At 43.9% G+C, this 24971-nt stretch overlaps 1 protein-coding gene and 1 non-coding gene across 7 annotated transcripts in view; both read left to right on the forward strand.

The window, feature by feature from the left end:
• ATG16L1 (autophagy related 16 like 1) overlaps positions 1-24971 on the forward strand; it is a 39192-nt gene that overhangs the window by 1555 nt on the left and 12666 nt on the right. The window contains exons 2-11 of one of the 6 annotated variants that reach the window (XM_072796724.1): positions 2445-2538; positions 7029-7134; positions 7926-7999; positions 9098-9349; positions 13674-13739; positions 16247-16333; positions 16974-17030; positions 17251-17298; positions 17941-18043; positions 20949-21054. In XM_072796724.1, coding sequence (XP_072652825.1) covers positions 2445-2538; positions 7029-7134; positions 7926-7999; positions 9098-9349; positions 13674-13739; positions 16247-16333; positions 16974-17030; positions 17251-17298; positions 17941-18043; positions 20949-21054 — 993 coding nt within the window. The remainder of the gene's footprint in view (positions 1-2444; positions 2539-7028; positions 7135-7925; positions 8000-9097; positions 9350-13673; positions 13740-16246; positions 16334-16973; positions 17031-17250; positions 17299-17940; positions 18044-20948; positions 21055-24971) is intronic. The other 5 variants (XM_072796725.1, XM_072796726.1, XM_072796727.1 and 2 more) reach the window with 5 other exon arrangements.
• Positions 18789-19062, forward strand: LOC140616649 (small Cajal body-specific RNA 6). Its single transcript, XR_012017066.1, has one exon.

Genomic DNA, 24971 nt, shown 5'->3' on the forward strand with positions numbered 1-24971 from the left:
GATTGGGATGGGAGCCTGGATTTGAACATCGACTCGATGACTCCTAGAACTTCTGCGTTTTGTTCCCAAGAAATGACCCTTCCTTGCTTTCACTGAACCCACCCTCTTAACAAAGATGGGAAGAAAAGGGGGATGATGAGCCGCTCTCTCGTGCTAATTCCTTGTACTCGCAGAGATCCTAGCATCCAGCAGCACAGAAGGTTCCTTCCACTCAAACATGATTCCCATATGGGTTACGTAAATGGTTAGATGTTTATTGAATGCTTCATCTTAAAAGCTACAACACAAAGTCCCATTGGGCTGGAAGTCTGACTCCACACCTTACTGGTCTTGTCACTTAGCTTTCTGAGTCTGGTTCACCGCATCTATAAAATGGAGGTGAAGCTTGCCCTACCTGCTTCATAAAAACTGTGCATAAGTGCTTTGAAAGCCGTCTGTGTAATAAACAGAAGTTGCTCTAATTGCATTGATGGAGATTGAATGGTTTTTCTGCATTGAAAATGGTCATTTTGGGCAGCTCGGGTAGCTCAGCGGTTTGGCGCTGCCTTCGGTCTCCTGGAGACCCGGGATCGAGTCCTGAATCGGGCTCCCTGCATGGAGCCTGCTTCTCCCTCTGCCTGTGTCTCTGCCTCTCTGCCTCTCTGTCTCTGTCTCTCCCTCTCCCTCTCTCTCTCTCTCTCTCTGTCTCATGAGTAAATTTTAAAAATCTTAAAAAAAAAAAAGAAAAGAAAATGGTCATTTTGATGGGGCAGCAGGCGGGTGGGGGATGTAGGAGAAATGTCAGAAGATCATCCTGGAGAAGGAAAAATCTCATTAAATAGCTGTACTGAGTAGTGTGTGCCCCAGGGGCTAGGACTCCAGACTGACCTGAGAGGTAGTCCGGGCTGGAGAGCAAGACAGCCTTTGCCTGTTTTAAGTTTTTTTCAGCGATTGACACCTGGGGGGTCACTTCCAGTAAGCCTGTAGAACACCGGCACTCCTCTCCTTGCCTTCCCAGGCCAGTCAAGTGCAACCCATATCTGAGCCTAAACAGAGAGATGAAAAGAGACTCTAAGGATGAGTGACAGTGTCCCTTCAGCCAGATCCTTCTCTTTAGTGAAAGGAACCTTTAGGCAGGATCTCTCTTGGATACCTCCTGTCCTTTGAAAGACCCAATGTCACAGGGCACCCAAGTCTGGTGTGACGTACTGAAGGTCTTTTTAGAGTCCTTTGACGTGAATAAACATCAGGGTTGGAACCACTTTCCTTATCCTGATTGATTAAATTAACCTAAAGAGTATTTCTGTTTCTGTCCACGAGTTCCATTTCTGTATATAAAGGAGAAGTGGAACTCAAGACCCTTGAAGAAGAATGATAAGCCCTTTCAACAGGAATATTCACTAGCATAAACCCTATCAAAATTTTGTTCTAGAGCAGTTCTAATCTCAGACTTGAAGGCTTTGTGACAACCCCCATCAAATGTATCTGTTCTACAGGTTTCCCGTGATCAATCTTTTGTGCTGTTTAGTGCCCCTCCCACCTTGCCAGTCCCTGTGTGACTGTCACTCCTAGCTTCTCGTCCTTTGAAGTCCTGTGCCACCTTTTCTGTCACATTTGTTACTTTCAGAAAGAAAATTCATTTTCTTCCTTTGGTTCTCTGCTCTTGTGTTCTCTGACACATTAGCATCTTCTAGCCCATTGCTTGGGCAGGGAACTTCAGATTAATCTTTGACTTCTTACTTACTGGTAAACATCTTTTCATATCACTGCATGCTTTTAAAATCTATTTTTTCACCACTGCCATTAAGAAAAGGCCTGAATTTTTCATTCTGCTTTCATGTGTTGGCTCCAACTTTCATTTCTAGCCACTTAACCAGATCACTCTGCAAGCCGTCCTGCCTGGATTCTGTCATCTTCACCTGTACAACCATCCATGCAAATGAGTAAAGCTCACTCTTCTAATCCTTGTTATACCTGACCCTCTGCTATATTTGAGCTTCTCGAGGTCAGGGACTTTCCTATTTGTACCTCTAGTGCCCTGATCTAAAAATGAAATTTTCCAAATGTAAAAAGGTAAGACTCCCATATTACCTTGAGGTGCATGACATTTCGTTTTTCCGCTGTGTTTGGTTTTCTGTTTTGTTTTCTTCCTCCTGAGATAAATATAGGTAAGCAGGAGACACTCTTGCAGGAGCGTTTCCACAGGTTCCTTCGGCTGGGCCACTCGAGCTTAGGCCAAGAAGCATTGAAGGAGCGTATGTTTCTGAGTTTTGTACGGTTGCTACAATTGCTGTTGTGCAGCACCTAGTACTTTGACACCTAATGAAAGTGAAACTGACTTGGTTGTCTTCGGTTATTTTTTTGGTCCAAATATTTATAGGATATTAAGTAGTAATAAGGTGTATGTTGGTTATAATAAATAACCTATTAAATAATCTATTTCTTTTTCTTTTCCTTTTTAATAGATAACAAGTTGCTAGAAAAGTCAGATCTTCATTCAGTGCTGGCCCATAAGCTCCAAGCTGAAAAGCATGACATCCCCAACAGGCATGAGATAAGGTATTTTGAAACTGTCCTGTGTTGCTTGTGTCTCTTCAGTTGAAACGGGTCTCAGATCACCTGTCACTTCTTTAATTGAGAGGCAAGCCAAGTACTGTTTTCTGTGCTCCAGTTTTTGTCAGTTCCTCTCAAATAAGAACTTGTGAGGCCAAGTCACCAAAATTCTTTCTTTGAGGGTATGTATGCACCCAGCAGTCTTATCAGTAGGTGCTGTAAGCCTGAGAAGTGACTCACGGAGGGTAACTGGGCCAATTCCTCCTTCAGCCTACTGGGTTCATTTTTTTCTAAATAATCACACAGTGAGCATTCTTAAGAAGATTTACGTAGATCTTGTTAATAAAGGATTGACTGGTGCATAAACATAAAGTACTTTTTATACAACCCAGGTCTGTTTGAGCCTTTTTATTTTAGTTTAGTGGTTTTCAACATATTTTAATAGAATATGAAATTAAGCTAGCAGGTTGTAGCAAGCTTTCTTTTTTTTTTTTTTTTAAGGAAGATTAGGAAAAACTTGCATTTTATTTTATTTTTTTAAAGATTTTATTCATTCATGAGAGACACAGAGCGGGGGGGGCGGGGGTGCAGGTGCACAGACACAGGCAGAGGGAGAAGCAGGCTCCATGCAGGGAGCCCTATGGACTTGATCCCAGGTCTCCAGGATCATGCCCTGGGCTGAAGGCAGCGCTAAACCATTGAGCCACCCAGGCTGCCCAAATCCACATTTTAATAGAAAGAATATTGTTTCACTAAATATGACATAGATGTTCATGGTAGGGAGTTTGATGTGTTTACATGGGTTATTCGTGTAAACTATTTTTTGAGGGTCATGGTCCAGAAAAATCCAAAAGCTAGACTTCATCAAAAGCAGCTTAAATGGGGATCCCTGGGTGGCGCAGCGGTTTGGCGCCTGCCTTTGGCCCAGGGCGCGATCCTGGAGACCCGGGATCGAATCCCACGTCGGGCTCCTGGTGCATGGAGCCTGCTTCTCCCTCTGCCTGTGTCTCTGCCTCTCTCTCTCTCTCTCTCTGTGACTATCATAAATAAATAAAAAAATTTAAAAAAAAAAAAAAAAAAAAAGCAGCTTAAATGGAATCATTCGGAATCCCTGGGTGGCGCAGCGGTTTGGCGCCTGCCTTTGGCCCAGGGCGTAATCCTGGAGACCCAGGATCGAATCCCACGTCGGGCTCCCGGTGCATAGAGCCTGCTTCTCCCTCTGCCTGTGTCCCTGCCTCTCTCTCTCTCTCTCTGTGTGACTATCATAAATAAATAAATAAATAAATTCAAAAAAAAATAAATAAATGGAATCATTCTATAATCTTACTGTCTTTTCCAGATGTTTATCATGTTTGTACATTAAATTTGAGGGTCCATATGGGAACAGGACCCATTACTGCTCTAGAATCTACATACTTTTTTGCATATTCAGACAACATTTAGCAACTGTAAAAACAGGTTGGTAGTAATTTCAGGGTTTTTTTAAACTCAGAAATTTGAGGTAGCCGAATTTATTTATCCCCATAGCTAAATCTGCTATATAAGTGCCTGTCATCCGTGTTTCCTCATCTGGAGAGATGCTCTCATGGCAGACCAGAGTGGGCAAGAGGAACAGATGGCTCAGCCCAGGTTCTCTTCTTGCCTAATAATAAACTCAAGAGATCCTTCCTGGTTGTGGCCCTGGGAGGCCTACTGTAGTATTTAAAATATCAGTTGCAGTGTTTTGGTGAATTTTAGGTAGAGAAAAAGCCATTTTACCTTTTTCATCTAAGTTCAATCAGCTGAAAACTTGAAACATTTTGTTTCTATCTAGTTAGACTCTTCGTGACTATATTTCTCTGTCCTTTGTTGGTCAGCCAAGCTCATTTGCTTGGTAAGGTGCTATAAGCAAATTTACAATTCTTTTGACTAAATATCACTGGAATGATAATTTAATTAGAGATCCTTCCTTTCCTAAAAGCTTGAGTCTCTAATCAGGCCTCTCCTTCTGACCGCCTTGTTTCTATTAATGGTGTCCTTATTTTCCACAAGTCATCTATGATTTCTTTTTCCCACAGTGTCCTGCCCTTCCTCATTGGTAGTCACTCAGGCACATTCATTCTTTACTCACAGTCTCTTTTGCATCTGTCCCTTAGTCCATTGAGGGAGACCAGCTCAGGGCAGTATTTGGTGGTGCCATAAGAGTGTTTACGGAAGACGGGCCTGGTTGTTTCCTTCTCCCTTCTGTTTCCTTAAGTTCTGCCCATCTCATCCCAGTTATTCTTAAAACACACTACAGCCCGTGCTTAAAAAGCTTTATCTGGATCAATTATCTGAGTCCCTTCAGAAGTGTTTTAATCCCTTTGCTTTCAGCACAGAAATAGTTGACTTCAGTCATTTTCTATGTGTGGCTCCTAGGTGGCAGCATCTGGCAAGTTGTTAGAAATGTAGAATCTTGGGCCCACACCAGACCTACTGTTTCAGAAACTGGGGGGTAAGACCCATAACCTGTACTTAGGTGATCCTGCAAACCACTGCTTTAGACCATGGCTGCTCAGGAGTTTTTGTCATCTATCTCCACCACCAGGCATGTAGTGAGTGACCTGATGATGGCTCTTTAGAGGAAGGGACTAGTTTTACATTTGCATATTTCACTGTGCTTTGCATTAATATAAGAGGATTTCATGAAAGTAATTTCTAGTTCTTCTGCCTAATTTAGGATGGCTTCTTGTACAGTGTGTTCCATTTTCTAATCTCTTGGCTTCTGTTTCATGCGTGAAGATTGGGTAAGTATTAGGTTGCCTCAAAGGATGAGGTATTAGGATGTGCTTAGAACATATCATAAAAATACCTTGAGATCTCAAGGGTGAAGTAAGGAGGGAGTGTCACACTGCTCCCTTTCCCCTCTTGTTTTTTATAGGGCACGTGGAAAAGGCTGTTCTTCCCTCTCCCTATGGGTGCTGGTGTCCTACTTTTCCAGCATCTTCCTCATCTCTGCCTTGTGCTTCCCCTGGGTAGTGGTTTAAATGTCTTTCATCTGATGGTTCTCATCCAGTCCTGAACTGAAAAACCACAGTTCAGTCACCTGCTGTTTCTGACCTAGGATGCAAACCCCTCGGAAATCTCCCAAACTATATTGAATCTTGAGGGTGTCTGAACTCACTCTGGTGGCTTCACATCCGTTTGCTGACAGCTTCTGCTTGTCCACCTCTGGCTTAGACTCCATACTTGACGTGTAGATTGACACCTGGTTTCCTCTCCACACACCCCCTCTGGTGTCCACACTGCACTCTTCAGGCCTCTTCCCAAACCTGCTCCTCCCCCTAGTCCTTCCCATCTCTAGGTGGCACCTGCATTTTATCAGTTGTTCAGGCCCAAAGCTTTGGAGTCCACGTTCTTATCTTTGTCTCAGATTCCACAGCAACTCAAAGACAAATCCTGTGGGCTCTCTCTTCAGGATGGATCTGACCACATCTCATTGCCTCTACTGCTAGCACCTTCATCTAAGCTGGACTGTAACTGGGCTCCCTGTCTCAACCCCCTGCACCCCCCACCCCACCCCAATGCAGTCTGCTCTCCACCCAGCAACCATAGCAATCCTTTTAAAACTTAACTTATTCCTCTGCTCACAACACTATGGTGGCTTCTAGTCATGCCTCGTAAAAGCCACAGTCCCTAGAGGAGCCTGGGAGGCTCTGCATGGTCTCCCCACCTCTTCCCTGACCATCTTCTCTACCCTCCTGCACGTGGAGCTCCACTCATACTTTCTCCCGAGGGTATCAGCTGTGCTGCCCTCTCCAGGCCTTTCTGACACTTGATGTTCCCTCTGTGCACGAGGGCCCAGCTCCCAGGTACCACGTGGCTTCCTGCAGTGATGTCCTTCTCTCAGAGAAGCCTTGTTTGAATGCTCTGCACAGACCAGGACCCCTCTTGCTCCGTCCCCTTCCTCACCCTGCTTAGTTTCTCTTCATGGCATGTCTGTCCACTGGACCTCATCTATTTACTTAGTCATCATCTATCTGCTGTTAACTGTTTATCAGCTACATGAGAGCAAAGCTTTGTGTTCACTGTAGTCATCATCTGTCTGCTGTTAACTGTCTATCAGCCACATGAGAGCAAAGCTTTGTGTTCACTGTCTTCTCCCCAGGTCCAAGGTCAGCGCCTGGCTCATAGTTGGCTGTCAAACATTTGTTGAATGACTGGACCTTGTCTCCTCCACGTTTACCTAAACTTCATCTAGATCCCATGCTTTGTTCCTTATATAACCTGCGCTTTGAGTTGTGGTTGGTCTGTTCTACCATGTTTCTCACATTTCCTGCTTTCTACTTAAGGTTTGTAGTGGCATAGAACGCATCAGCCTGGAGAAACTGCTCTGTTGGCTGTGTTGTCACATACAGGTTCCAAATCTGAAGTTACTGTTTCCCTGCCCAACTGAAGAGGTTTGGGGTCTGATTTTTTTTCCCCCTTTCCTTTCTTTTTTTGCATATTCTCTTCCTCTGCCTGGTCTGGGGACTTAGTCCTGGACACGATGGCGCATGGAACGACGGTCAGCTACAGGAAATGGCCCAGCTGAGGATCAGACACCAGGAAGAACTGACTGAACTACACAAGAAGCGCGGGGAGGTACTGAGAGCTACCACCACCGCCACTCCCCCGCCCCCACCTGCCTTCTGCTACCTGCCCTTTGCTCTGCACAGGTCCCATGGGGTAGGGTAGGGGGTGGGTAGGAGGGACACAGGTGGGCAGGTGCTTACACTAGAATGTGCAGCCATCCTGGCTACATGTGACACCGCCTTCTCCCTGGGAATGCACCATTGGGAGAGCTGAGGGCTTTCCCATCAGCAGGAGGGCAAGCTGCTAAGGTACCTGTTGGTTGTCACCCTCCCAGGTGGCATGAAAGGTGCAAGTGAAGAAGCTTCGAAGGAAAGGAGCCTGCTGCTTGTTCCAGGCTGGTGTCACTGATACCTTCCTAAAGCATTTGAAAATGAACCCTGCAATTTCTGAAAAATTCATTAGGAAGAATGAAAAAGTCCTGGGCTGTGATCATCCTGGGTGGCGATTTGATGGCAAATTATGAAAAAAATGCAGTTTATCATCAGTGCAGCTGAATTGGTCACTTTATCAGCTAGAGAATGTGAAAGGTGGCTAGGGTAAGGGTTCGGACGGGTCCTCAGCAGGAACCTGGCAGTGACCTGTAGCACTTCTCCTCCTTGCCTGAGCAGGGAAGAGCACACGTTCCCATGAGCATCCCCATCGGTCCTCCTTGCTGCCACTGAGCTCGTTTCTTCCTGGTGTCTTGGCCCTATCCTATAGGGCACCCTTTTTCCCCTTAAAAATAAAAGAGCCCCCTGTTGTTTAGTTTCCAACTGAGGTCCTGAAATGTCTCTGACAGAAGTACTCTTTCCTTCCCTCAGTTAGCTCAATTGGTGATTGACCTGAATAACCAAATGCAGCAGAAAGACAGGGAGATGCAGATGAATGAAGCAAAGTGAGTAGAGACGATACCTGCGATACCTCCCTGGGGGCTGGTCATGGGGTTGCACTTTTTGTTAACTCTACTCTTGTGGGCGGGGCCCGTGGTGATTGCCGGCAAATGGTTACCACATGGGACTCCTCAAGAGTGCCATTTCTGTGCACATGCAGCCTAGGATTTTTTTTTTTTTTTTTTTTTTTTTTTTTTTTTTTTGCTTTAAGGATGGCAAAGGCAAGGAGGGGGCCCTCAGTCTTCCAGGTTCACAGCATGCCCCTGGGAAATACCCTTGACCCCTGTGAGGATCTGCAAAGCATTCATGGCTCTCCCTGTGGCCACTGCATAGGAGAGCTGGCATCTTCTATGATGATGGGGCCAGGGCATGTGAGTGTGGCCCCTAGGAACAGGGATGAGTCTGTGGGCAGGATAATTCTTGATCGGGGGAGAAGCCTGGAATTCCAAATCCTAGGACCTTTGAGCTGGAGGGGAGTCTGGGTTTCATCTATGCCTTTTTCCCTCACTTTGTAGACAGGGATCTTTAGAGGCTTAGAAAGACATCGTTGTTCATGGAGTGATAGAACCGATGGAATGTGCAGATTTTCTAGCCTCCTTTTAAGCCCCTCTTACTACTCTTTAGGCATCAAAAGTTCCCTCTTCAAATCCTACTTTTCTAGTCATTGATCACCTAGGTGAATTTCACCCTAAGTAGTTCCTCTTCTTTTTTTTTTTTTTAAAGATTTCATTTACTTATTCATGATGGGGGGCTGTGCAGAGACAGGCAGAGGGAGAAGCAGGCTCCATGCCGGGAGCCCGATGTGGGACTTGATCCCGGGACTCCAGGATCACGCCCCGGGCCAAAGGCAGGCGTTAAACTGCTGAGCCACCCAGGGATCCCCAGTAGTTCCTCTTCTGATGGGCTTGTCCTATAAACCACCAGAGCTGGTCTTGGCTAAGTGAGATCTTTGTAAACGTAAAGAGTCCTACGTGGCATCTGGTGTCATGGCTGAGGTTATTGTTGGGGGCCCACACTCACAGAGCTTCACCTGGCCAGGTACTCCAGCTCCCTCACGGGACTCTGGAGCGGCCCCATTCCTGTTCTCCACATCCTACTTTCAGAATTGCAGAATGCTTGCAGACGATCTCTGACCTGGAGACGGAGTGCCAAGAACTACGCAGTAAGCTTCAAGACCTCGAAAGGGCCAACCAGACCCTGAAGGACGAATATGATGCTCTGCAGATCACGTTTACTGCTTTGGAGGAGAAATTGAGGAAAACTACTGAAGAGAATCAGGAGCTGGTCACCCGGTGGATGGCTGAGAAAGCCCAGGAAGCCAATCGCTTAAATGCAGAGAATGAAAAGGATTCAAGGTGAGACATCAGTCCACAGTTAGCGATTTCCATTTTTGGTAAAGTAGAGCCTGGTTCTCTGTAAAGGTAAAAACAAGCTGGCAGCTCTGATGAGGGGGGATGGGATGAGCCAGCCAGAACACGCTAATAAAATAAAAAATCACAGTGGTGCATGTAGAAGAGATTTGCGTTTATAAGAACACTTATAGCTGAGAGTGGAGGATTACCTTCCAAAAGGGCTTTGGCCCGTACAATTTTTGCCAGTGAATTCTTTCAGTGTTTCAAGGAGAAAAGCTATTTCTTGAGCAATATAAGATAAATCAGAATTAGAAAAAGATTGGTCTTTTTTTTTTTTTTTTTTTTTTTTTTTGAGAGCATATGCATGTATTAGGGGCAGATGGCAGATGGCAGGAGCAGGTGAGGGGAGAGAAAAATCTCAGGTTCTGCACCCAGTGAGGCTCCATCTCACAACTCTTGAGATCATGACCTGAGCCGAAATCAAAAGTTGGGTGCTTAACCAACTGAGCCTCTCAGGCATTCTGGAGCCTTTTTTTTTTTTTTTTAAATTCACTGCAGACCTACTAGAATTTATCCCAGGAATTAAAAGATGGTGTATCTGGAAATCAATTAAATCTATCACCTTAGATGATAAACTATAGAAACACTTGAGTATACCACAAAAATGCCATTTGCTCAGACTCAGTTCCCAATCCTGATAAAAACCCTTAAACTTGGAACAAAAGCTTTTAATAAAAATATCTGTCTGCAACCAACGGCTGATAGTGTGCTTAACACAGACACCTTCCACCTCACACACCTGGAGTCAGTCCTGGTGGAGGGAAACGTGTTTTGAACACTCCCACAAAGAGTCTAACACACATATCAAAACCACGAATGGGAAAAGGAGGGGCTCACTGTCTCGAACTCAGACTGATGTTTTGGCCATCCAACCAAAGAGGACACAGAATGCAAGGCCACTAGAAGGGGCAGGGATTCATGCTCATCCACCTAGAAAGCCTAAGAAAATCTACTGAGAGAACTAATAGTAAGTGGTCAGCAGAGTAGGATTTTAAAGCCCTGTGTCCGTAGTCTAGAATTTGAAAAGATTATTGCAGTTAATCTAAAAGAATGAAAGTAGGAAAGAGTCTTAGGTAACAATGAGTGCTAATCCTACCAAATGATATATTCAAGTAGACTTCATTCAGAATCTGTATAAAAACCGAAAACATAAAGTAGAAGTAAAAAACGTGATTATCTGCTTTTTATTTTATGAAAAATTTCTAAATAGTGTGAGGACTTTCTAAACCCTAAAACCAATAGAAATAAAAAGAGGACTGTATACAGTTTTCAGATTTCTTAACACAAACAGCCAACGAGCATGTACAATTGTCCTCAAATATCCTAAGGTCCTCAGGCGGGTGTGAAGCACAGTTGGCTCGTGTGAGCAAGAGTGTACGTCGTCAGTACATCTGGGCCAGGGGGAAAGCACCGTCATGTTGTTTGTGGGAAGCCTGTCCCACCACCTCCTGCAGGGCCCCTGGACAGGACCTGAAACATGTTACCACTTGTTGGACTTCATCCTAATCAAATACTAAGAATTGGTCCTTACTCACTGTAGTATAAAATAAGCAGCAGTATCTCCCTCATGGGAGAAATAAGTTATGGTATTTTCATATGGTGCAGTTTTACAAAATCCTCTGAAAGTACACAGTTTAGGAATACTAGTGACGTGAGAAAATGCATAAAATTAATGTAACTCAAAATAGGATAGGAAGTCTTTTCATAGGACACAATTCAAAATTTAAATGAATTTAAAAGATTAAAAGGAATTGTCAGTAATAGTGCGTGGTGAGACTGGCTTTTGTTTTCTCATACTTCCCTGTTTTTTCTAACTTTCTTAAGTTTCTTTTATTTATTTATTTTAATTTTTTATTTATTATTTATGATAGTCACACAGAGAGAGAGAGAGAGAGAGAGAGAGAGAGGCAGAGACATAGGCAGAGGGAGAAGCAGGCTCCATGCACCGGGAGCCCGATGTGGGATTCGATCCCGGGTCTCCAGGATCGCTCCCTGGGCCAAAGGCAGGCGCCAAACCGCTGCGCCACCCAGGGATCCCAAGTTTCTTTTATATTAAAAGAATGAGCTGTCCTTTCTTACTCTGTCTTGTTTCTTTTTTTTTCTTTTCTTTTTTTTTTTTTTAAGATTTTGTTTTTAAGCAATCTCTACACCCAATATCGGGCTCAGACTCACAACCCCAAGATCGAGAGTCACACAGTCTACCGACTGAGCCAGCCAGGCGCCCCTCATGTTTAAGTAAAACAACTTGGCCTGTGCCCTGGAGTGAACTCAGCAGGGACACTGGAAGTCATAGTGCAGCGTGTTAAACACCTGCCAAGGGAGAAGCTGCAGGCATGTGGTTAAGCTAAGGAAGGGTCCTTGGTCCTCACGGTAGACAGGAGAATGATGCACACTTCCTACTGAAAATGGCATGGGAGGCATATTCCATGTCTGCTCTCATTCCTTACTTTGGAATGTTTTCCTAGGTATTTACCTTGGGTGTATTATCTGGTTGCACAGGTGGGGCCCCAGGTTTCTTTACTCAGTCCTTTAGAAGCGTTCCCTCCTTGTGCCAATCCCTAGGTTAGGTGGTCTAGCAGTCTTTGTTTACCTGAATGATAGCATGATACGTGTCATGTTTTGAAGTAGCTGTTTGTGGTCTGCCTCCCTCACTAGGCTCTGATCTGTTCTCATGGTCACAGTGGCTGCTGTGTAGACACACTCAGGGAATATTTGAGGTTTCTTTTCAGCTATTGTGATGAAGGAGGGGCTGCAGGTGCTTGTTGCAGGTCTGTCCTTCATCCCTTGTTTGCAGCAGGTGCCTTTCCAATAGAGGGGTGTAACAAGCCGCACGTTCTGGTTTTCCCTCACAGGTAGTTAGTTCATAGGTCATTTATTCCAGCTAAAAAAAAAATCATTAAATTTTGTCATTTGTCCTGTAGAACTTAGTTTTCATCTTCCAGATAGAAAATTAACAGTATAGTGGAACCTGGGTGGCTCAGTCGGTTAAGCGTCCAACTCTTGATTTCAGCTCAGGTCGTGATCTCAGGGTTGTGAGATGGAGCCCTGCGTCAGGTTTCGTGCTCAGCAGGGAGTCTGCTTGAGATTCCCCCTCTCCCTCTGCCCCTCCTCCCACTTGTGTCCTCCTTCTCTTTCTCTTTCTCTTTCTCTAATAAATAATTAAAATCTTAAAAAATAATAATAAAGCTAAAAGTATAAGCTACAACTTCATCCCTTCCCATGACTCAGATATGCCACCTAGAGGACTCCCCCCCTGTTTTGAAAATTAACACCGTGGTAGAAGCTTAACCAAAAATTCCAGCAGAATTCTTGACTGGAGCTTAATAGCAGAATTCCAGATTGGGGTTCTCCACATACAGGATGAAACCACAGAGATGAAATTGCCATGGAAAAGAAAATGAGGCCAAGGTTAGAAATTAGGGAGATCCAGAATTTAGAACTTGAAGAGAGACAAAATTTGTTCTGAGAAGGGGAAATAGTGGACTTGACTGTTTGGCCGCATTAAAATTTGTCCAGAGCCATCGACTCTTGATTTTGGCTCAGGTCATGATCTCTGGATCCTGGTATGGAGCCCCATGTGAGGCTCTGTACTCAATAGGGAGTCTGCTTGAGGATTCTTTCACTCCCTCTCCATTTGCTCTTTCCTCCACTCTCTCTAAAATAAATACATAAATCTTAAAAAGAAATTTTATTCACAGCCAAGAGACGTGTCTTTCCAGCCCTGGTAGGTGAAGCCATGTGTATTTTGACAGTTTCAAGAATGTCAGACTTCAGTTTCCTTATTTGTAAAATGGTACTTAAAGCATCATAACAAGGATTAAATGAGCTAAAACCTAGAAATAATACCAAGTTAGGCACAACTAAATTCCAGGTAAATCTTAACTGTTACTATTTGTGCTCTTGATATGTTGGTATTAGACTATTTGCTGCAGAAAGCCAACTCTTGACCGTGACTAACCCTGGATAAACCTGACGTGCCTTTCTGTCCTGAGAGGCCCAGGGTCACACAATGAGCAGGCTTCTCCCTTGCTAGTTCACTGCTTTCTCTAATGACATAATCCCTCTTCTGGGCTTTGCTCCGAAATCCTTTATAACAGGGTTCCTTACTGATGTTACTGGTGTGGGTTTGGGACTTTGGTATCTTTGCCCAGGGCAGTTATTTTAAATGCACTGAATATTCAGATGTGTTAGAGAACTAGTAGCTTACTGAGGGCCGAAACGCCATGCTTTCTTTAAGCAGACGTAACTAGTGGGCTTTTCTCAATAGGAGACGGCAAGCCCGGCTGCAGAAAGAGCTTGCAGAAGCAGCAAAGGAACCTCTACCCGTTGAACAGTAAGTAGAGCTATTCCGATCAGAACTGCTCTTAGTAATTTGATTTGCTCTTTTAAAATGGCTTTATAACATTTTTATTTCTGTAAAACCATTTTATAGATTGTAGAAAGGAAGCTAAAAGATTTAAGGGAGCCACTAAACACACTGGTTCCCTCCCAGAAGTTTGTTCCCATTTATGCTCCTCATCGGCTGTGAGTGTGAGTTCTGCACCCTGAGTGAATGGCTTTCTTGCTGCTTTCCTCTTGACACTTTGATCTGCTTTCTACCCCTTGTTGGGCCTCCTGCAGTGTATCGCTGGGCTGGGATTCTTTCTCTTGCTCTCAGTTCTTATGTGTAACTTTGATTGGAGGTATGGGCAAACCTTTGAAGCCTAAGTGAAAATGACAGTCTCTTGGAGCAAAAGGGATTGAATCTGTTAGGAATGTTCCATGATCTGGAACTGGGGTGGAGGGCCTTCCCCAAGATCTGAGGTTTTGTGTTAAGAGTGGTGGATGTTTTAATGGCTGAATTCCCTTTGCTTCTAGTTCATGACGTGTTCCTTTTCCACTGAAAAATATTACAGAATATAGTATTAGAATTGTGAGTTACTGGGTTTTAAAATGTTTCCTTCCTTATAAACAGAGGTGGCTGGTTTTAGTTCAGTTAGGAGTCATCCACCAGACAAAGTTTTAATTTATAAGAAAAGAAAGGTTTTCATACTAAGGCTATGCTTTGATTTAGAATATGTACATTTCTTCTGTACTCCAAGATGTGAAAAATAAATCCCAGATGTATTTTCCTGACACTACAAAGTAAATAAATGATTGACCTGGAAATGATAGTTTACAAAAGCTTCATTTGTCTGCCTCCCAATCGCAGCATAAACAGGTGACTGGGTGCTGCCCAAGATCTCATAGAAAGGGGCCGAGTGAACCTAACCTAGGAGTGTCTGGCTGTAAAGGCCTGTTCTGAATCTCTGTGCTTCCACAAGAGTGGAGTTTCTGGGGGCAAAGGACACTTCTATCTTTGAAGGGCTGTGATAACCAGTTGCCACGTTCTGGTATTTTCCTGTGGCCCTGGGCTTTTGCACAGTTCTGAGTGTCTTCATGCCTGTAGCGTTCTGAAAATATTTACATAGGCTGAACTCGTGTTGGCTACTCTTGCTATCTCTGCTGCTCTGTTGTCGCCCTTGTGCGAACATAAGTGCTCCCTCAAACCAAAACCACGAAGAAAAGAAAGGCCAGCCTTGTTCTCTTTCTTCAAGCCTGCCTTTGTTCTTCCCTGCATCCTGACTTAGACTGGGCTCAGTTGCATGGAATCCTAAAATCAGTAGCCAGGGAAAACAGATTTACTTGGACTTGGTTTAACTTGCTTGATAAGTTAAGTATATATTTACATAATCCAGATAATCACGGAAAAATATTACTTTCAGGTTCTAAGTCCAAACATTAGTCTTGGGTTGGTTATGTTTTATTATTTTACTTATCTGTGAAGATTGCAACTTGGTAGGAGGTCATTAAGGCCAAAATAATTCCTTGCCTTCCCCTCAACCAGGAAAAGGCAGAGAGGAGAATTCCAGAGGTACTTTGTATCTGGGACGGAGTAAGGCGGGTAAACAACAGGGCATTTCTGTGGCCTGATTATTTCACATGAAGCATGATGGATTCCCCAAATGTCAGAAGCACCAAGTGTTTAAACCTAAACAAAAAACCCAGAGTCAGAAATGAATAGCATTTAGATTTTGCTTTCCTGTTTTTATTATTAAAATGGTGTTTAGGGCAGCCCCGGTGGCGCAGCGGTTTAGCGCCGCCTGCAGCCCGGAGCGTGATCCTGGAGACCCGGGATCGAGTCCCACATCGGGCTCCCTGCATGGTGCCTGCTTCTCCCTCTGCCTGTGTCTCTGCCTCTCTCTCTAGCTGTGTCTCTATGAATAAAAATAAATAAAAATAAAATAAAATAAAATAAAGTGGTGTTTAAAGCCAATGTTAATGCAACCATTGACTTCATTGCTCTTCCAGCAATCCCTTCTCTTACTCACCTGGATCCCCTCCCTGCCCTGTTGTTTTCTTGACTGCGTAGCTGTCCAGCGGTCTTCTGCCGCTCAGCCTTTCTCGTGGGAACCGTTTCTGTAGTCTGCTTGTTTGTGTGCAGGAGCCTTTCAGCTATGAACCAGACCTCTGAAGGAAAGAAATCTGCCTTGGCGCTGGCTATGTAGTTATAGACTTAACAAATCATTATTTCCTTGCTTTCCAAGTGAGAGCTGTGTTCACACTTCAGAGGATCAAAAGATCGCTTTTAAAGTTATTTTCAGCTGGCATTCTGGATTTGATGTCAACAGGTTAAATATTTCTTTTAGTATTGTTCAGAGCACAGCCTGTTTCTCCAGAGAACCCTTGACCATCTCTGTCACAGCCAAGTTGCAGAGGCTCTTTGTGATTAGGAGATGGTGCTGACATTTGTGGAACAGACTCACCACACAGCTACTGGTTAGCAGAATCAAAGACTCGGCCTCTTGCCCTTCTTTCCAGGGATGATGACATTGAAGTCATTGTGGACGAAACCTCTGATCACGCTGAGGAGACGTCTCCTGTGCGAGCCATCAGCAGAGCAGCCACGTAAGTGGACGGGGTGGGCCAGGAAAGGAGAGCTCAAGCCATGGTCTGATAGCACATTGGTGGCCATGGCTAGAGCAGCCCGATGCAGCCAGGCCCCTCACTGGAGCACCCGGCCCCTCCTGCACAACCATGGAGATTGTGGGCTCCTGAATGTCCCTGTCTTCCTCTGGTCACCTCTCAGTGGGAGGCAAGCTGTCCCTTAGTGCTGCCACCAACTGTGAGGTGAGGCGGAAGAAAGTGTAGTGGCTTCCCACAAGATGGACAGTTACACCTTGTTGGGATGATTATTTAGATCATGCTGTTTATTTTGTACTCGAGTTCCAGGATGTTTTTCCTCTTCGCTAAAATAGAACTGACAGGTTGGGGATTGGGTATTAACAACCAGACTCTGTTAGGTCAGGTTGACCGAATGGACAGTTAATGTAACGTGAGGAAACCTCATGTCTTTGAAGCTGGGTCCTCCCTCCTGCCTTCCCCCTGTTTTCTGGTAGTTTGCTCCTCTCAGGGGTTTCTCGGCTGGGGTTTGGGGACTCATTGGGAAACATACTCCCAGGTACCTATTTTTGTGAACTGTATTTATTGATGAATTATTTGGGCAAAATGTTTCTAAGGTTTAAACCTATCCTCCCCTCCTCTTTAGTAAGCGACTCTCGCAGCCTGCTGGAGGCCTTCTGGATTCTATCACTAATATCTTTGGGTAGGTTAGAAAACCTTCACCTTTCCTTGTTAATATGTGTGTGAATATTCATAAGTATTATATATGATTTATCACCGTTTTTTTAAACGTACACCAAAATTCCCGTAGCGCCGAGTATACAGATGCTTTGACTTCAGCTTTCTCACTTAGCTTCTTCCTTTTTTCCTCCATTTTCTTTCTCTTAATCTTGCTGCGTGCTGATCTGGCCTTACCTTTTAAGTCTGTCCGAGTCTCCCCTTTTGGGACATCACTCTTCTGATGCTGCCAGGTGAAAATATTACCTTCTCTTGGCTCGGCATGTGAGCGTGGCTCCTTGATAATTGTGCTGATCATCGCTTCACACCACCCTCCCTCTCTTCACCCCATCATTGGATGTGCATGTACCACCCAAGCCGCTGTGCATGTTTTTCAGAGTGCTGTCAGCCTCTTGAGCGGGCAGTTAGGTTGAACTCTGCACAGCAGTCACGCTCTCCTTTCTCTCTTCTGGCATGTGTTCGACGCCGCCTTGACCACACTGTATGCTGAGGATGATCGTAACTAGGCATAAAAGGCACCTTGACGTAGTCTTATCAAAATACAAACATGCTCCCTTGGAGCAGGTAGTTATATTATGTTGAGAACGTTTTGCAGCATTTTATTGACTGGGGAAGCAGTTGTGTGGGATTGTTTTTTCAGTGTTGGGTTTTGGAGTCTATAGGTTAACAAGCAGGAAAGTACAGGTATGTGCTGGATACGTCTCTGGGTGTCGTTTGAGTTGAGGATGCTTCTGATCGGGTGATTTGTTCTGTGGTTTGAAGAGTCTAAGAGGGAGAAGAAGCTACTGTCAGAAGTCATCTTTGGATCCCTCTGGGTATGTGGCAGACAGGAAGCCTTGTGCAATCCTAATATTTTCCTTTATGTTACTTCTTAGGAGGCGCTCTGTCTCTTCCTTTCCAGTTCCCCAGGATAATGTGGATACTCATCCTGGTTCTAGTAAAGAAGTGAGAGTGCCTACAACAGCGATGTGTATCTTTGTAAGTATGGTTGAACCCCACATCCCACCAAGCTTTGTATGGTAGCGGAGCCGGATGGTTCAAGGAGCCATTCTCTATGGCAGCTAGCTTTCTACTATTTTATTTAGAGCAAAGCAAGTTTTATACCTGTTGACTGTGTCTGATAGAAGGGATTTCGCTCAGCTTGAGGGGACAGAATCTGTTATAACCATTTTCTGTAATATAAGACTGACTGGAAGAGAATCAGTAGCATGAGAGGCAGGACAAGAGAGAAGTAACTAGGGTTGGTGAGAAGTTACAGTAATTCCTGTCCATATCTGTGTGACTTCCTGTCATTAGGAGTGCAAGGTTGGAAGTAGGAGATAGTCCTGGGCAGAAGTCACTGTGATGCCAGAGCTGTCGGCTGGTGTTCAGAGCTGGGTGCTTGTAGAAGAGAATAAGCAGGTCTCAGCTGGGGTGAGTGAGCAGAAATGGAACCAGCCTGGGGAAATGTGGGCTACCTGACTTGAGGCTGGCAGGTGGGTGTCTAGGGGAGATGGAGCAGCAGAGCAGAGCCGAGCTAGCTGGGCTGCCTCGTGGATTACATGGGGTGAGTTAGAATAGTCAGCTTTCAGGGGAGAGGAGGACTCCTTATGGGGGAAACCAGGCCTAAGGAGGAATCAAATAGAGATTTCCACACAGTGAACTGGCTGAGTGATTCAGCCACCTTGTATGTCATAAAGAGAGTCTCCCTCCGGATGAGGAGTTGGACTGGGCACCTTATGGAGGTCAGTGATGATTGGTAAAAGGTCTGATTGCACTTAATGTCACAGCCCCCTTCTGCCCTCAGCTCCCAGCAGCCCATTGTTTTCTCCCGGCACATTTAAGTCCTGTGCATGGGGTAATGGAGCAGCTGATAACCTGGATCCTGTGTCAGCCTGTGTTCCTGTGAGTGTGCGGTTCATGGCTGACAAATATCCGACAGAACCAGCTCTGCAGGAGGTCAAAGAGTGGCAGCAGGGGTGTGATGGTGCATGATCTCAAGTTTTCAATCTGAGACCTCCTAAGTAGAAAGATAGCATGGAGAAAAAAGAAAAAGAAGGGAATCACACGGGGGCAAAAAGGTTGGCCACTTGTCAGACAGCTTTGCAGCAGTGGGACCTGAGGGCTGCGGCAGGATCACACCACCAAGCAAAATAAAGTGATGTTTATATCCCTGTCCATTAATAAGTGTGATTTTGATGGTATTTCTTTTTATTTATTTATTTATATTTTATTTAAATTCAATTTGCCAGCATATTTCAAGTGTCTTTTTCAGGCCCAAGCGAATGTGATAGGTTTTGTCTTCTCAAAATGATGTTTTAGGCAAGTGGTTGATGACCTGTTTAATGATCTGATATTTGTAATCCACATTTCACAGTCTTTTTTCTTTTTTATTATGGAAAGTTTTTTCGTTTTTTTAATAAAGATTTTATTTATTCATGAGAGACACAGAGATAGGCAGAAACACAGGCAGAGGGAGAAGGAGGCTCCCTGCGAGGAGCCCGATGTGGAACTCGATCCCGGGACTCCAAAGGCAGACGCCCAAACACTGAGCCACCCAGGCATCCCATATTATGGAAATTTTCAAACATCGTTATGAGTAGGGAGAACTTCCAGGTCCCATCATCCTGTCAGGTAGTTCCAGTTAGCCACAGGTGCCAGTTCTATTCTCTCTGCCCCACAGACTTTTGCTAGAACAATTTAGAGCAAATCCCAGACGTTGTAGTTCACCCATAAAGATTTCAGCATCTGTAATCTTTTTCTTTTTCTTTTTTTAAAGATTTTATTTATTTATTCATGAGAGATACAGAGAGAGAGGCAGAGACACAGGCAGAGGGAGAAGCAGGCTCCATGCAGGGAGCCCGATGTGGGACTCAATCCTGGGACTCTGGGATCTTGTCCTGAGCCAAAGGCAGACACTCAACCATTGAGCCACTCAGGCGTCCCTCTTTTTCTTTTTCTTTTTCTTTTTCTTTTTCTTTTTCTTTTTTTTTTTTTAAGATTTATTTATTTTGGAGAGGGTGGGGGGGCAAAGGAAGAGGGAGAAGCAGGCTCCTCACTGAGCAGAAAGCCTGATAGGGGGCTGGATCCCAGGACCCTGGGATCAGGACCTGAGCAGAAGGCAGATGCTTAACTGACTAAGTCAGCAAGTCACTCCTCCCTGTGAAGAATTAAATTCTCCCAGAGTGACCCTTACTTTATCGAAGACCTACTCCCCACGATCAGGGAGTTAGTCCTAGGCCACACAACTTGGTGGAAGACCTTTCCTGTAGATGAGCAAGCTGAGGCTTCAGAAAGTTAATAAGAAACTTGGCAGAAGTCACCCTGCCTAGAATACACTGGTGCCCTGTTATTTCCAGAACAGAATAGAATCCCACTGTGACACTGATATGTAGCAGAAGGACTAGCAGCTGCTCATATTAGGATTCCATATGAGGATATGCTCACCTTTAGGAAAGCTGTAAAGCCTTTCTCTATCATTAGAAGCCATGCTGTACTTTGACTAGGTAGTTTAGCATGTAGCATTAACATAATCTGAACCAAAAGAAAGATGGTTAATCAGAGGCTTACTTTTAAGCTATAAGATCATAGTAGACGATAGATTGAAACTTCATTTTTATTAAGAAAATTAATGCAAAGACAGACTATAGGCAGTCTACACAGATTTTGACTACTTTCTAAGAAGGTTGCACTAAAATAGATGGAACTGTAACTATATGAATAAAACGGTAACAATCTTAGGAGACCCTGGGCTAGGAATCCAAGTTAGTTTATGAGCAGATCCCCTTTATTTATGGATGACTGTCCAGCACCTTTGGTTAGGCATCCATAGTGTTCATTTGTATTGGGCTCTTTCCCCTTGGAATGACAGGGATTGGGTTGAAGCAGGATACTTGTCTTGCAGGATGCTCATGATGGGGAAGTCAACGCTGTGCAGTTCAGCCCCGGCTCCCGGCTGCTGGCCACAGGAGGCATGGATCGGAGAGTTAAGCTTTGGGAAGTGTTTGGAGGTAAGACCCCTGAGTGCAAAGAAGGAGGCTGTTTTGGTGACATCTGGGTGACCTTGCCTTCTGGCACCTTCTCAAAATATCCAATATTTTGTGTCAGTAATTATCTGACCAAAGCATTATCACCATCTCAGTTGCCACAGCTGAGTGGATATTTGCTCTGAGTTTTTAAGTAGTGACTAGAAAATACTGTTAAGTTATGGATTCGTTAGTGTTCATGTTTTCTCAGATATAATCAGAACATCATCCAAGATAATATAGGTTTTAAGGAAAATTAAAAAATCTTAAAGTCGGGGACTTTAGAATTAAACTAAACATTGAGCTGAGGTGTGCACATTTAATAATACCAGTGGCCTTAGCCTGGGGAAAAAGATTGAGGTCATATCTAAGCTTGAGAATAAAAAGAGGTATATCTCCCAGGAAGAATGTATTTATTAACAAGCAGCTTATCATCAAGACCTTGTCTCTTTGACTATACCTTATTTCAGAAGTGGCTTCAGAGTACTCAAATGGGATGGCATTAAAACAGGAAATGGGACTTAATCATGTCTTAGAATTCTGAGGCTGGGGATAGCTCAATTTCAGCATTTTGAGATTTAGTTGAGTCTCATATTTTTTTAATAAAGGAAGGTTGAGGAATAAGACTGAAAATTTTAATAAGAACCGCTTTGTCAACACTCTAGTTATAGTTATAGCACATACATACTCCCCGTAGCACATACATGCTCCCTGTCCAACAAGAAGATCCAATAGGCCCTTGTCTGTGTTATTTCCCGTGATCTTGCCCCAACCCTGTGCAGTTTGAAGGTAGGTATCTCACCACTTGACAAGACGAAAACATGAAAACTCAGAGACACTACTTGATTTGTATAGTTGATTTACATGGCCAGTAACTGATTAGCTAGGCCCTGAGCTGGATCTTCTGACTGGAGAGCCTGCTCTTCCCACTGTGGCCTCCGCTGGGCTATAGAGCAGCTGAAGAAGTATGTGGGTGGCCACTTTTGGTGTGTTTAGAGCAAGAACAGTCTATTGATCCGTTTGGTTATATATAATAGATTATCAATAAAGCACCAAATTTGTCTGCCCTAGCCTTTTTCTTTTTTTTTTTTGTCTGGAAAGTGACTCCATAATTAAATCCCTGGCGGTTACAGCTAGTTGAAGCCCGTGAAAATTTGTGCCATCTTACCCAAAAAAGTTTCATGAATGCTAATTTTGAAAACTGTGATAATAATAAAGCTATATTGTAATAAGTTTTATGAGATCTGTTTTTGTGAGGTTTTTTTTTTTTTTTTTTTGAGATCTGGTTTTTTTAAATCTAAGCAGGTCATCTGTTTCGATTAGGTCTTATGATTAAATAAAAATAACCCTAGAAATACTTTTTACTTCCTTGTCAGTAAAAGCATCTGTAAGAAAACTAGAACCAACCTTTAGTAATAGTTATGTTTTTGCTGTTGTCAAAGGAAGTAAATGGAAATTAATATTGGCGTAATTTGTGCCAGAGTGTATTTTGTATCAATAAAATGAAAAGTTTCAGGACGCCTGGGAGGCTCAGCAGTTGATCGCCTGCCTTCAGCTCAGGGCGAGACCCTGGAGTTCTGGGATCGAGTCCCACGTCGGGCTTCCTTCATGGAGCCTGCTTCTCTCTCTGCCTCTGTCTCTGCTTCTCTCTCTCTCTCTCTCTGTGTCTCTCATGAATAAATAAATAAATAATATTTTAAAAATAAAATAGGGATCCCTGGATGGCACAGCGGTTTGGTGCCTGCCTTTGGCCCAGGGCGCGATCCTGGAGACCCGGGATCGAATCCCACATCGGGCTCCCGGTGCATGGAGCCTGCTTCTCCCTCTGCCTGTGTCTCTGCCTCTCTCTCTCTGTCTCTGTGTGACTATCATAAATAAATAAAAATAAAAATAAATAAATAAATAAAAAATAAAATGAAAAGTTTTTACTGGGTCTACAGAAATAACATAAAATGTTTGGCAGCACTCTTTATGGTTTTGGGGAGCAAATCTCAGTTATGGCATAATTATAGGGCATTTCTTCTGCAAATCGCTTATTCAGTCAGCAGGCTTTTTTCTCCTTGGCTAATATTTACTGAATCTTGGAAAAGACTAAGTCCAAAAGGCCTTTTATGAAATAGTTTGAGGATCCCATTTTTTACCCTTTTAAAGTATCAGAAGAATGGCACTTTCTGCCCAGTAGACATGCTTATCCTTGGTTATTCTATCAAAATTTTGCAGAAGCTCCATTGAGATGTTGACTTACATTTTGCCACTGTGTTAACTGCCAGAGAAATAGACCAATATCTTGGGCATAAGCCAAAGTGATATTTCTTAGCATTTACAGTAATATTTTTGTAAAGATCTTACTTAAAGACCTTAAGTAGTGTATATTGGCGTTTTCCTACTTTTGAAAAATCTCATGAAAATTAGTATCCAAGAAGAGACTTTAAATGTGCTATATAGATATCTTGCAAATAAATTCAGAAAGTAGGCTTCATCAACCAGTTTAATAATCCTGATGATAAATATATTTGACATTTCCAAACCAGTGTTCCTATTATTTATTACCAGAGAAGTATTAAGAGTAAAGAGTGTTCTTTTTTTTTTTTTTCTGTTTAAGATTTTATTTATTTATTTATGAAAGACACACAGAGAGGCAGAGACATAGGCAGAGGGAGAAGCAGGCTCCATGCTGGGAGCCCGATGTGGGACTCCATCCCGGAACTCCAGGATCAGCCCTGGACCAAAGGCAGGTGCTAAACCACTGACCCACTCAGGCATCTCTAAAGACTTTTCTTTGAAATGTCTTCTATTTTGTGCTCCCCTTTTATATAAGTTTCTTTTATAAGATTTATTTATTTTAGAGAAAGAGGGAGAAAGAAAATCTCCAGCAGACTCTGCTCTGAGCACAGAGACTGACATGAGGCTTGATCTCAAGACCCTGAGATCATGACCTGAAAGAAATCAAGAGTCGGATTCTCATCCTACTGAGACATCCAGGCACTCCATCCCCTTTTATGATTTTGATTTAAATGATTAATTGTTGGGATCCCTGGGTGGCGCAGCAGTTTGGCGCCTGCCTTTGGCCCGGGGCACGATCCTGGAGACCCGGGATCGAGTCCCATGTCGGGCTCCCGGTGCATGGAGCCTGCTTCTCCCTCTGCCTGTGTCTCTCTCTCTCTCTCTCTGTATGACTATCATTAAAAAAATAAAATAAAAATAAAAAAATAAATGATTGTTTTCCAAGTTTGTCATTCTTAAGCTACCCTTTAATTGGGGGGGGGGCTTGATCACATCATCTTGAGACTTGTACTCTTGTCACTTTGTGCCTGCATCATTAAAGTTCCCACGTGGGTGGCCAGAGCTGTCTGAGAATAGGACCAGGAGCCCGTGGCTGGGTCTGTTGGTGAGGGAGGCTAGGGAGAGGGAAGCACTGGCATCCAGTTAGATTGCCAGAAGCTTAGGTTCCCAGAGACAGATTAAGTGTACAGGCAAATTCCAGAAACTCCAAACTAGCTTTACTGGCATTCTAAGAACTAGCCAATTGCACTTTTTTTTTTTTTTTTTTTAAATTTTATTTATTCGTGAAAGGCAGAGACATAGGCAGAGGGAGAAGCAGGCTTCCTGCAGGGAGCCTGATGCAGAACTCAATCTCAGACCCCAAGATCACACCACCCATGCTTCCCTACACATAATTTTTTAAAATTTCTTTTCAGGGATCCCTGGGTGGCGCAGCGGTTTAGCGCCTGCCTTTGGCCCAGGGCGCAATCCTGGAGACCCGGGATCGAATCCCACATCGGGCTCCCGCTGCATGGAGCCTGCTTCTCCCTCTGCCTATGTCTCTGCCTCTCTCTCTCTCCCTCTCTCTTTCTCTCTCTCTCTCTCTCTGTGACTATCATAAATAATAAATAAAAATTTAA

The sequence above is a fragment of the Canis lupus genome, chromosome 24, assembly GCF_048164855.1.
Source record: "Canis lupus baileyi chromosome 24, mCanLup2.hap1, whole genome shotgun sequence".
NCBI classification, from domain to species: domain Eukaryota; kingdom Metazoa; phylum Chordata; class Mammalia; order Carnivora; family Canidae; genus Canis; species Canis lupus.